The 13275-nt window shown below is 43.7% G+C and overlaps 1 protein-coding gene across 6 annotated transcripts in view; it reads right to left on the bottom strand.

Annotated features, from left to right (window-relative positions):
• Positions 1-5718, bottom strand: part of ATP11C (ATPase phospholipid transporting 11C) — a 172510-nt gene extending 166792 nt beyond the window's left edge. For all 6 annotated transcript variants that reach the window (XR_006890347.1, XM_046673520.1, XM_046673517.1 and 3 more), the window contains exon 1: positions 4729-5718. Coding sequence is in view for 5 of the 6 variants with exons in the window: in XM_046673520.1 (XP_046529476.1) it covers positions 4729-4755 (27 nt within the window). In the remaining variant the exon portion in view is untranslated. The remainder of the gene's footprint in view (positions 1-4728) is intronic.
• Positions 5719-13275: the final 7557 nt, after the last annotated feature.

The raw sequence follows: 13275 nt of genomic DNA, 5'->3' as shown, positions 1-13275 counted from the left end.
GGTTCCCAGAACCTCCTCCTTGGGTTCTATTAATTTGCTAAAGTGGTTCACAGAACTCAGAGAAACATTTTACTTACTAGATTACAGGTTTACTATAAAAGGATGTAACTCAGGAACAGCCAGATGGAAGAGATGCATAGGACAAGGTATGGGGAAAGGGCAGGGAGCTTCCATGCCCTCTCGGAGGGCCATTCTCCCCAAATGTCCACGTATTCACCCACCTGGAAGCTCTCCAAACCCTGTCCTTTTGAGTTTTTATGGAGGCTTCATTACATAGGCATGAGTGATTAACCCATTGGCCAAGGGTGATTGAACTTAACTTCCAGGCTCTCTCCCCTCTAGGGAAATCAGCGAGGTGGGACTGAAATTTCCAAACCTGTAATCACACGGTTTTTTCCTCTGGTGACCAGCCCCAATTCAGAGGTGCTTTCCAAAGTTATTCATTAAAATAACAAAAGACATCATCATTGCTCTCATCACTGGAAATTCCAAGGGTCTTAGGAGCTCTGTGCCAGAAACGGGACAAAGACCAAATATATATATATTTCTTACTATAAATCACACCCAATTAATAGACCTCCTCATTCTTTACTCATTCTTCATAAGGAGGAATTTACTATAAGTATCATTGTCTATAAGTAAGTTATTATTTATGTGAAACATGTAAAAGCTGTTCATTCAACAAATATTTATCAAACACCTACTATGCACCAGGCACTGTACCAACTGTCCCTGTGCCCAGTAGCTTTCAGTCTAGGGCAGCCTTTCTCATTTGGAATTCCTCACCTTGGGGCATGCATAGGAGATAAGTTAATTTATTACATACAATGGATGCCCTAGGGGATTAGGGCTTAATTCTCTCCCAGTTAAGAAAGACTGATCTAGGGTGCCATACAAGTTAAAAGGAAATTACAATAATATAAAAAAGGTTGCTTTCAGTAGGGTCAAATTCACCTGTTAAACCCAGCCATATATGAACTATCAATGCACAAACCATTTGCAAGCCTTGTGTAAATGCAAAACTACTGCAATACACACATTCAAATAAATTTCTAAACATAATAAAATAAACTCAACAATATTTTCCATGCTCAGCAATGTCAGGCCAAGGTTTTTAGTAAAGTGAAACAGAAAAAATAAAGTTTAATTACCCTGATAATTCAAGAAGGAAACCAAAAACCTTCTTGCTCCTGAAAAAAAGAAAAAACCAATTACCTGAAGTATTTTATTAATTGCCTCCATATACTGCTTCACTAGACTGGCCTTGCCATGGACTCAAAGTAACCAATTAGCTACCTATTTCATTAATTCTTACTTTGAATATTTTGGTCTTATTTTGAATTTTCACTCCACCTTACACAATCTAATTTCTTTCCATATCAGTATATGACATTTTCTATGTGATATTACTATATGCTGCATGTTTCATGAAACCAAAGCAGTTTGAGAGCTTCTAGAATCAGAGAGAGAGTTTTTTCCAGTATTTCACGTTCACCGTTTAAACTTTCATGTATCAGTGATGTAGAAATTCAAATCTCTTTAATATTACTAACAATATCACAAGCTAAACTGACAGTATCCACTTGGCCAAGCCCCAGATCTACTTTGCCGAGGAATGTCTTATTTTGAATCTTTAGCACAAAATAATTTCGTAAGTCAAAAAGGGGGGTATTCCTGTTGTTTAGACACTGATTAAACCTTGTGAAAAATGCTACTGTAACCACCAGAAGTTTTATGAATAGTAAAAGACAGGATAACATAAAAGTCCCTGACCCTTAAGTCTCAACTAGTCCAGACTTCCAATTAAACATGCCTTTAAAGGAAATAAATTGTATAGACAAAGCTACTATTATTTACTTATTGCATTTACACAGAAGGGAGATGTTGACTGGGAACAGGCTGTGCTTTTACTATACTCAGAGACATTCAACTCTTAAATCTTTTAAGACACCCTCTACATGCCTAAATCCTAAGATTCTACACCAAATCCACCAGTTTCTTTCTACTTCAAAACTGTCAGAAGGAAAGTCATAATTCATCAGAAAGAAAAGAAGACAATTATTAATGGCAAAGACATCAAGGCCATGTCTGTAAAAAACACAATGAATCACTATTTCTTTTAGCTTGAAATTGGAGAACCTGGAGAAATAAATGGCGTTTATTTAAGCAATTTAGTAAACACTACTGAGCCTCAGAAGATGATGCTACTCCCAAGAGATATTTACTTCCCAGGTCAGGTTTAAATGTAAACCCCTGTCCTAACATGTAGTACCTAGTTTTCAGTGACCACCAACCATCATCAACACCGCTGTAATTTATTTCACATTCAAAGTCAATTTTAAACACATATAGGTAGACAAAAAAGCACACAATTTTGAAAGGAATTCAAAGCCCCATCTCTGAAATATAAAAGCAAAGAAAGAGAGCACACAACTTGGACTACATCTGCATTACTGTGCAAGTCTCAAAGTCCAACCTAAATCTTTAATTGTAGCCTTCTAGTGATTTAAATAGGAACATTCCTCAAATAATCTCTATCAGGCAAAAGATGAGGACAGCATGTGGCCTACTGATCTTTATCTACTGAGATAAAATTTGCCCCTTCCAGATTTTGAAGTCATTCTTTAGCAATGAGTATTTGACAGCATGTTTCACATTCAATCCAATGATTTACAGATTAATTCCTTGCCCTAGGCTTCGGGCTCAGACACAACTCCTGAGAACCTTCCAGCTTGCTGCACTGGTACAAATTCCTGAGACTTACCATAGTCATGGTTGCGCAGGAAAATGTGAGCAGTCGGGTATTCCAACACAAACAATGAGGTCAAAGCTCATTTCAGTGTGAGCGTTAAGCGATTCTCTGCAGAGATCTTGGTCGAGGATGCAAAGTACTAGCCTCAAACCTGCAGGCTGGCACCTCAACAACTGCTGCAAATTCTACTGCATGCCCTAGCTTCCTGGGCCAGCACCACTTAATTACTAGACTCTGATACAATGCAGATCACTCTTAGCAAAAGAAAAGCAACGGGAGCATTTAGACCACTACTTGGGTTGTTTGGTTTCAAATGTTCAAAATCTTAAAAAGGGTGGGGGGGATGTCAACATCTCAATTTTAAGCTAATGAATTTATTATGAACCAGAGTTAAGTTGTTTTCCACTGTAAGAGTGCCATGTGAAAAGATTATCCTTTTCCCAAATAGTACAATTAGCTCTCTTTGTCACCTTTCCCTTTTTGTCACCCCCAAACAACACTCCAAGATCACAAGGATCTATGTGAAACAGAACTATGAGGTACAATGCTCTTTTACCTTCTCAGGCTACATGTGAGAAACCAATGTTAGTCACTTGCTTTAGCAAAGCATTCAGTACAAGCCAATTCCTACGGATTTCAAAATCCTTTGATATGGACAATCTCTATTACTCTCTGCCACAGGTACTCTGCTCCAATTTCATAAGACATCTTTCTGGGTGAGATAAACATACAGAAAAACATTAACATAGCACTACTGTAATAATAGCCTAAAAAGGGACATACAATTATTCCTTTCAGCCAGGGTACATTTCTGAAAGTTTCAAATGCAGAGAAAACGAGAGCAAATTCATCCAACGCATAAAAAGTGTTAGCAATGCTTTGATTAGGAATAAGAGCATGAAAAGAACCAAATCGACAAGTTCTCAAACATATATTGTAAGCGGAGTGGGGGAAGCGCACAGCTCAGCCATTTTTCCTAATGACAGAAAAACCAAAATTTACAGATGAACTCTTTCTTTCACATCATTGGCAGTAATAAAATCCTATTCCCGCCACCTCATCTTGGAATTAAGGAAGGTGCTACAAATAGCAGCACACAAGTAATTGGTCCCTGTTTGGCTCCATTCTTAATGTACCCTCCAGGAGTAAAAAGATTACTCAAAAAAGTCATTACCCAGAAATCACTTTTCCCTACGCCAAACTCTCCCGGAAATCAAATTCCCTTTTCTGGGATTCGTAAGGGGGGAAACGGGGACAGAGTCCAGCCGCAGACTGCCTTCTCCCACGGGTCCGATGTCTGGGCAGTGGGCGCTCCGCGAGGCTTCAGACCCGAGGCTCAGCGGCGGCGGTGCAGCCTCCTCGCGTCTCCACGGCCACCCAGCCCAACCTGACAATTGCCCTCGCTTTTATTGTGTCCTAAAGGTGAGCTTCTCGGGCTGGGTCTCCAAAGTTTGCCCGGCCTCCGATCGGCAGCCGCCCGGCCGGCTAAGCCCGGGGCAGGGCTGAGCCCAGCCTCAGCCTCCGGCCCTCTCAGCCCCCAGGTCGTTTTTGGGCCAGAGTGACAGGTCTAGGTTTACCTCCATGTGCTCGTAGCAGAGGAAACAAAAGAAAGCAACCTCCCTCATAATAAAACGCCATCTTCGACTAATTGGCAAACCGAAGGGCCCCGGGGTCGGTACCCCTACGAAGCCCCCCCACCCAGCCCGAGGGCGGCCCCCGTCTGAGGCAGAGTTTGTAACAGACCCGGGAAGCTCTGGCTTCATTGCTGAGGGGGCTGGGGGGGGGGGGTTCTGAGAGCCCTACCTGACTCCCCACCGTGGCCGCCCGAGCAACGTGTTTCAGTTCCCACTGAAAACGGGGCGGTGGTGTCTCCCAGAGATGCAATTATCCCCTCAGAGAACTGTTCGGAGGGCCCCGGCGCCGGGGCTGGCGAGCAAGCAAAGCGGCACGCGTGGAGCCGCAACGAGTGTACTTACAAAACGATTCAAGCTCCGGCGGAACATCGCGTCGAAGGCGGCCGGGTGCCGAGCTGGGCTCTCCGGGGCGGTGTGCGAGGGTGCCGTCCACAGCCACACTGCGGCGTGGGCCGCCGGCGCGAAGGGACGGCGAGGCAGGCGGCCCGGCCCCCGCGCGCTGCCCGCCGTCCGCCCTCCGCGGCTCTCGGCGCTGCCCCCGCCCCCAGCCGCCCGCGCCCGCCAGCCACAGCCTCCGCCCCGCCCCCTCACAGCCCGCCCCGCCCCGCCCGTCCCGGCCGGCCACTCTCCCTTATCTGGCCGCAGCCCCCCTGCCTCGCGGCTCCCGCAGCGGCCCGCGGAGAAGGCGAGCCTGGCGCGCGGGGGAGGGGTGGCGGAGGAGCGCTAGGCTCCTCCTGCGGGGAGGGGGTGCCCCGATCTCTCCGCCGGCGCCGGGCTCGGCACCCCGCTGGCTGCACTCTTCCCCGGCGCGGTACCACCGCCCGCCTTCCCCGCTGGCCTCGGCGGCCAGCCCGCGTGCTTCCGCCCCCCTTGGGCCAGCCCGCGCCTCAGCCCCACTCCTCCCCTAGCTCGGTCGGGAGCCACAGCCTCCCCTGCCCCGGCCCTAACTCGTCCCCACCGCCGCTCCGTTCGCAGCCTCTCCTCGGTCCGCAGCAGCCGCGCCACCTCGCGCTTTCGTCCCGCACCCGGGCTGGGGAGCCACGAGGCAGCCCGCCGGCCCGCCCTGAGCCCGCAAGGCAGGCGGGCTCCACGCTTCCCGGCGGGGGGAGCCGGGCTCTGACCCACGAGTGGGGACGGGCAGGGCACTGTGCAGACCCCAGCGCGGGCGGGCCGGGCGGAGTGCGGCGGGGGGATTAGTTATGAAAGCCGCCCCCTGCGCATCTGGAAAGGCGCGGTCTTCCCACTACCCTCGCTTCGCTCCGCTCCACCTACGCGGCTTTCCCTCCTCTGGTTCTTTCTCTCGCCCTGCCTCCCCACCTAAGCCGTCTTACTTCCACTTTCTCTATGAGGTTGTAAAGTCAGGCTTTGTGTCTTTGCTGCTGCGCAGCGGGGCGGGATTTCCCTGCCAAACCCCACCCCAAACCCCTCCCTCTCGCCCCCTCCGCCGCACTTTTCCCAGAGCAGCCTGGGAGTTGTAGTCCAACCGTGCCCTGTACGGTCTCGAACTGCGGGCTGGGAGCTCCCCCACTCGCCCGTACAAGGTTTGCCCAGAGGGTTGGAGGAGGAAGCGGCCGGGACCGCTGGGCCGAACCGCTGTGCTCAGCACGGTCTGCATGTGGAGGCCGGAGCTCTCGGTAGAGTCCCCGTGGAGGGAAATGTGAGACGGCTAAATGAAGCAAAGTCCCGAATGCTGGGAGACTTTCCTAGGACGCGAAAATTGTGCACCAGGAAATCTTCTACACCCTTGGCTCCTAGTTTAGAACTGGAATTTGCGAAACTTAAAAAATTAAATCTGTAGGCTGAGTCTAGAATTGCCACGAGACTGAGCATCCCAACCCCCACTTCACCCGGCTTGCGCCGCCCTTTACGGTTTGCCCCGAAGCTGTTGGATAGAACTTTCAGAATCCTCTATAAAAGTAAGGAAGAAATAAGTAAAGGGAGTTCAGAGACATTTACATGAGCTTTCTGCCGCGCCACCTTCTCCTGCTAGCCTAGAGCTGGGGACAGGGTCCAGCGACACCACGACCTCCCCTCAGGTCGTCAAGGGGGCCTCTACTCCTGGGCACAGGTGCTTCTCTTTTTCCCCTCTGGGGTTTAGATTCGTTTCAACAAACCTTTCCTGGGTATTTTCTTTGTACTGGGCACTGAGCTAGGGGCTGGACGTGGTTACGTCTTAAAAGACCTCCTCAACAGGGTGGTCGCAATCTAGTCCGGGGATACCGACGGGCAAACACAACCCGTTAGAAAGTAATGGCTGCTAGAGGAGAGATTCAAAGTACTGAGGGAAATAGGGGAGAGCGATATTGCACCTGAAAGGGGGGCGTCTGGGAAGCTTTTCTGAAAGCGCTGGAGATTAAACTGGACCTTGAAATGTAGGAAGCCTTTAGAGGACCGAAAGGAGCCCAGTGGGCAAAATCCAGAGTGGAGGGAGAGGTCACTGAGAAAGTGCTGGACAAGCTAAGAAAAGGAATACACCCACCCATCGTCTTGGCAGACGCCCAGGATATGTGGGCAGGGGCGGCCCGAATGGACTAAAACCCAAAAGGATCTTCAGAAGCACCCTATGAAGTTTGAACTTGATTTTGTGAGCAACGAGTAGCCCATCCCCAATGAAATGCAAATGCAGGAGATTTAAGGTATGTTCCCAAACTGTCCTTTATGCCCAGGGAGCAAAATCATACGTTTCCAATTCTTTCCCTATTATGGTTCCTTCTGTTTGCTCGCTCTTGAGGCTATAGCTAATGATTTTTAAGATTTATGTTAAATGTATATTAATCAGATGTTAAGATATTTTGTTGGCAAAGTGGATCTAAGGTTTTGCTCTCTACTATTTCAGCAATTTAATTTCAAGTACAGTTTATTTCCTGGCTTTACTTTTATTAAACACAGCAACTAATGTAATTTAGTTCACTCTTTTTTTGTTGAACACCTAGTATGTGGCAGGCACTATTCTAGATACTAGAATTTGGGAGTGGAGAAGATTATTGTCATTCATTTTAGGCATGTCTAGAATCCTTATCAATAAAATGCATTCTTATCAAGTAGGTAATAGAAAACAAATTTAGACGTTTGGGAATGCAAGTGCTTACTAGTAAATAATGTGTACTATCTTTCCATATACGATTTTGTTAAACAAATGGAAAAAAATGTACTTTGTTTACAGATTCAAACAGATCAACTTAAAAAAAATGAGAGAACTGGAAATTGTTTTTCAGGATTCTCTCACACACCTTTGTGTGAGTCTTATCTCACACGCCATTGTCATGTTGCCCAACTTAAACACAAGATGTTTAGGATCCCCCAAGAGGTAGCAGTATTACTGATCATATTTTCATTTGTTATTATGTTTCTGTTATCTCTATGTCCTCCTAATTTGTTTCATCACAACACCTATACTCATGGGTCCAGAGTAATTTGCTTGACTATAAAAATGCAATTCCAAACAAATCAAAGAATGCTCAGCAAAATGTGAAATTTATGCAGGGAAATTTTTTTCCATATTCAGACTCACCCTGAAATGGGAGTTACTCTCACACACATCCTTTAAGAGTTACTTTCCTTTGTGAGTTTTTTTTTAAGACAAGAAGAAATTATTTTTGTTCTTTTCACAGTTTCCAAAGAAAACCCAGGTGTTGTAGAAAGCTGTTGTCAATGACTGTGAAAAGCAGACCATCAGCCAGCATTTTCATTTGGTCCACTCCATAAACAGAACTGCAAAAACTAACTTCCTCTTGTCTAGACTGTCAGAACCCGTGGTATATAACACCAACTCTTGTGGTGTATCAGCTGACTGCGGCAGAAGCCCCAGACTCCAGCAGGCAGGATTTCAGAGGAAGCTGTCTTCCGACCTTATTACCGTCTTGACTAGATATAATGCTTACTTTTGGAGACAGGGAAGGGAAAGTGTTCTTCCTTGACCATTTCAATTCTCCTGCCTCATTTCTGTGCAAGCCCCTCTGAAGCCCTTCTTCTCTATTGCCCTCCTTGTTCTTTCCCACCTTCTACCCCAACCCCTCAGAAATCTCACCATAACAAATGGGCAGAACAACCACAGTGTCGTGGGATGCAGTCCATACTTCGGAAGAAGGGGCCAAACTGCTTCTGGGTCAGTTGGTCAGCAATTCAAGGATCCAGCAGGAAGGGAATGGTGAGAAGAAGGAGTCACTTCTTCCATCTAATATGAAAAAAAGAAAGAAATTGAAACTGTTATATCATCATCTGAATCACTGCCCTCAGCAATTTGAAGAAATTCAACTGTCTCTGCTGAGCTTTCAAACATACCTCATAAGAGTACTTTTTGCCCATTTGAAATTTCTTTCTCCCTTCCAAGGCTAGTCTTAATGTTTATTTAGGACCAGTCTTGCCCATATCTTCCTAACTATTGGCCCTCTTCAATTCATTCTTCATACTGTAACCACAGAAATCTTTGGAAGACAAATCAAATCACTCCCCTGCTTATAACTTTTCAGTAGCTTCTCATTGCTCCTAGAATAAGTCCCAAATCTTGCCTTAACATCATGTACAAGTCCCTGAATTCTCTGACCTCTGCCTTCCTCTCTAACCTCCCTTGGGCCTACTCTCGCCTTCACTCGCCAAGCTCCACCCCACTGGCCACCTTTCATCCTTTGAGTTCCCAAAGCTCCTTCTCCCCTGACAGCGTTTGCACATGCAACCGTCTCTGCTGGAAGGCTTTCATGGCCTTTGCAATTCATCCTTCAGATCTCAGCTTAAATATCACTTGGTCAGATGAGATCAGGGCCCCTTGTTATGGTGCCCCAAATAGCCCATATTAATTACATCGAGGATACTGGCAAGTGAGGTCAGTAATCATGGAGAACAGCAGAAGTCAAGGGGATTGTGGATGATCTAATATTATTTTGCTGTTCAAAAAGGGGAAGTAGGTGTATTCTAGTGATCATGCTATCAAAGGCATGCAAGTTTCTAGAACCAACTGTTAAAAGGATGGGGTATTTTATTACAGTGGAAGGGAAGAGGCAATCACTAGGAACCACAATGAATTCACTGAGATATAGTTTGGCCTTCAAAATTCTGAGAAAATGATTTCTAGTTCAGAATTCTACATCCTACCAAACTATATTGGGAGGATAGACAGAAAAGAGGTTAGAGAGGATATGGCATAAGAAGACTGAATCTTTATCTTCCATAATAAGAAGTCATTAAGTCAAAATATATCAGTATAGTTATTTAGAAATAATGAGATAAATACCAGAAGAAACAGCTAAAATAATGAGAAGTTCTTGCCTCTAGGAGCGCAAATTGAGAATGGAAAAGAATGGGATAAGGGATTTCTATTTTTTCTCTTTACAAGCCTTAAAACTAACTTTTTCACTATGTATATGCATTATTTTCATAAAAATAAAAATTAGTTTGAAAATACAAATAGCATTTGGACACGTAGACAGGAAGTGGGAGAACATTCTAGCCAAGAGAAATGGCAAAGATGTGGAGGTGAAAATATTCCGGTAAATGGTAAGTGGACTTGCCTACAGGAGCAGTGGGTCCACGTTGAGGAGTAGTAAATGATATAAAATTTAAACTTCCCTCCTCAGGAATCCACTGGAATATGCATTCCATCATATGAGATAGTAAATCAAGAAAGAGGAAAACACGAGATGCAGAAAATAGGGGATGACCATAAAAGAGAGGTGAAGGGAATTCCCCGGATGATGTTGAAAGAAAGTTTGAGGTAGACAGCTGTGTGGCACACCTAGAGAGCAGCCAGGCCAGAGGAGAGTGGGAAGATGGAGGGATATAGGAGGGATGTCTCGAGAGAAAAAAATTTTAAAAATTTACTGATAGATTATCTGATGTGTTTGACCATGTGGAGAATAGTATTTAGAAAGATTTTACGGTTGTGTGGGAAAATTAGTGATTGATACACAGAAAACGAAGCAAACAAACTAACAAAAACCAAGGCAGTTTTTAACTCTGGGAAAAATTGAAAGTTGCTCAAGAAAGTAAATGAGTCATGATAAAATACTACTTGGCTCTGAAATGAAAGACATTTACATAGTCATAACAATGAAAACACTGCCTTAATGATTTACCAAATTAAAATTCTTTTATAGGATGAAGGGAAAACAAGTTGGAAAGGATGGTGTTGTAAGAGGTCTAAATCTGTATCTTCCATAATAAGAAGGCAATAAGTACTATCTAAAAATGGAAAGCTCAGGAAACAGTATAAGTACATTATATAGAAATATAATGGAAGTAAATACTAGAAGGAACAGCTAAAATTATTGAAAGTGGTTGCTTTAGTAGTACAGATCAGAAGTTGGGAGAGGTGGAGTAGGAGTCTGCTCTTTTTCTTTATAAGTCTTATTAATCTATTTAACTTTTTAACTATGCATATGCATTACTTTCCAAAAATAAAAATTAATGAAAAGAGTAAATAGCATTTTGAATGGGCAGAAAGAAAGGAGAGAGTTCTAGCCAAGAGCAACAGCAAAGATATGAAGTAGTAAGTAGACCTCCCTAGGGGAGTGTGAGTTCATACTGAGGAGAAGTGAAAGATAATCTTAATAACTGTCATTTATTGAGCACTTGCTATGTGCAAGGCACTATGCTAAGCACTTTATGCACGTTATGTCATTTATTCTAACTAACCTCATAAGGTACCACTATTGTCCTCATTTTTAAAATGGAGAAACTGAAAGGTTAGGAGACTTACCCAAAGTCACAGCTAGAAAAATAGCAGAGCAAAGAGTCAAACATGTCTGCCTGGCTCCAAATCCATACCCTTAATCTTCAAAGTTTGAAGGTGTAATTGACAAGATTTGATCACTGATTTAATTTGTGGGACAAAGGAGAGAGGTGAATCCAAAATGACAAAGGAATTAAGGCTTGGTGAGTGGGAGAATGATATTTATTCATTTATTTATTTCAACAAATATTTATTGACTGTTGACTACATTCAAGCAGTGCGATGGTGCTATAGTAATGAATCTGAGAGATATGATCTCTGCTCTCATAGAGTTTACCATCAGTCATACATAGACAAATCGTTCAGTGGGAACATCAGTGGAGAAAATTGTGAGTTCAGTTTTAACTATGGTGAAGTAATCACAGAATGCTCAAATAAAAATGTCCAGTATGCATGGGAAATGTGGTATTAGAGCTTGGTATAAGATGCTCTAAACCTCAAAAAATCTATCCTTGGTCAAGGGAAATCAGAACTGAGAAAAGCTATTTCCTTTAATGCTTAAAAAATTGTGCATGAGCTTTAAGAGTGCAGTTTCAGTAGTAGCTGGGCTGGAAGCCAGATTGCAGGCGTTTGTAGGTGTAAACCATTCATTTGCAAAGCTTGATGGTGGAAGAAGGGAAAAGGATTGTACAATGGCTAGGAGGGCCCTCAGGATTAAGCAACTTTTCTTTTCCAAACAAAAGGAGACCTGTATATGTTTAAAAGGAAAGAGGGAAGGATTCTGTAGAAAGGAGAAGCTAGAGATTTCATAAAAAGAAGATAATTGAGGAAGCTGGGTGTGAAATGAGGTAAGAAGGATGGACTGGAGAACATGAGGCTCGAGTTTGAGAGGGGAAGAGGGACGCTTCTTCCTCTAAGACAGTAAAGAAGACTGAGAGGGGAAAGAGTGAATCAAATAGTCTTAGACGAAAAGAATGCATAAGAGTGAGCAGTCTCTATCTTTTGAGCAGAGCTTAGGTTATGTGAGAAAGGTCAGTTGGGGAAGAGGTTGGAGCTTCATAAGGAATCAAAGAATAGAATTTGAAGTTCAGATCTGAAAATTAACAAAGCTTTTGGGTACTCAACAGCCCTATTTCAACCACTGTCTACTGTTAGAATAATAGCACATTGCACCATCCTCTAGTCTTCCTGATCAATTAATTCAAATTTTATCTCACCCAGGCCAACATTTAGGTACTAAGACTCAGGCAGGATGCCATCAAAGTCCATTAAAAATGGCTCTCTTCCCAGCAGTGATTGTGATGCAAACTCCCCTTAACAATCAAATCCAACCTTGAATTAATTAATATCTCTGTTGGTGTCTGTTTTATTTTTAAGTCGTATAGTTCTTATTGGCTCACTTTCTAACATTTGTAATTCCATTTGGCACTCCTCAGTAAGTTTTTAGTTTGCCCTACTTGAAAAAGTATTTGCCATTTTGGTTTCATTTATTTCTTGTCACAGAATATAACTATAATACACCAACATGCACAAAACACAGAACAAACAGACGAGCTTCTTGAGGGCAGGGATCATGTCTTATTTGTCTTTATCCCTATTTCCCAGGGAAGAGTATGACACATTGTTGAAGCTCAAGAAATGTTGAGAAAGGAATGAATGATTATCATTGTACTGTTATGGGGAGAGCCCTAAACCGAGATCTAGGAGATATCAATTCTGGCTGTTATCTAGAGTTCCTCTTGAATCAATCACGTACACTCTCTGGACCTTATATTTGCCATGGGAAAATGATGGAGTTGAGTGATTTATTAAATTACCTGTGACTTATGAATTTTACATGCCATTTTTAAGCAGATAAAATTTCAAGTTTCCAAGTGGCAGTATTTAGATTGCTGTTAGAAACTTGTTCTAAGTCCCCGGGCAACTCATTGGTCACTGCCTGGGAATCAGAGTAGATCTGTGGCTTAGGTTCTCTCTTCTAGGTATAATAGACAACTAGATGTGCTACTCAGAATTCTGTCCACTGGGAAGATATCCCTTTCCCAGTGTCTTTTTGGGGCACGCTGTGGTGGAGTTATAGTGCTTTAGTCATCTGCCTTCAGATGGTGCCAGCTTAACTAACTTTTGTGTAAACCAGGCTCATGTATTTCTTTTTTATCTTAAGTCATTTGGCCTTAGGTAACTTAACAAGAGGCCACAGGTGTGGATTGAGGGAGGGGCAGCAG

This window comes from Equus quagga, chromosome 10 (assembly GCF_021613505.1).
Source record: "Equus quagga isolate Etosha38 chromosome 10, UCLA_HA_Equagga_1.0, whole genome shotgun sequence".
NCBI classification, from domain to species: domain Eukaryota; kingdom Metazoa; phylum Chordata; class Mammalia; order Perissodactyla; family Equidae; genus Equus; species Equus quagga.
This window is presented reverse-complemented; position numbering and strand designations above follow the sequence as displayed.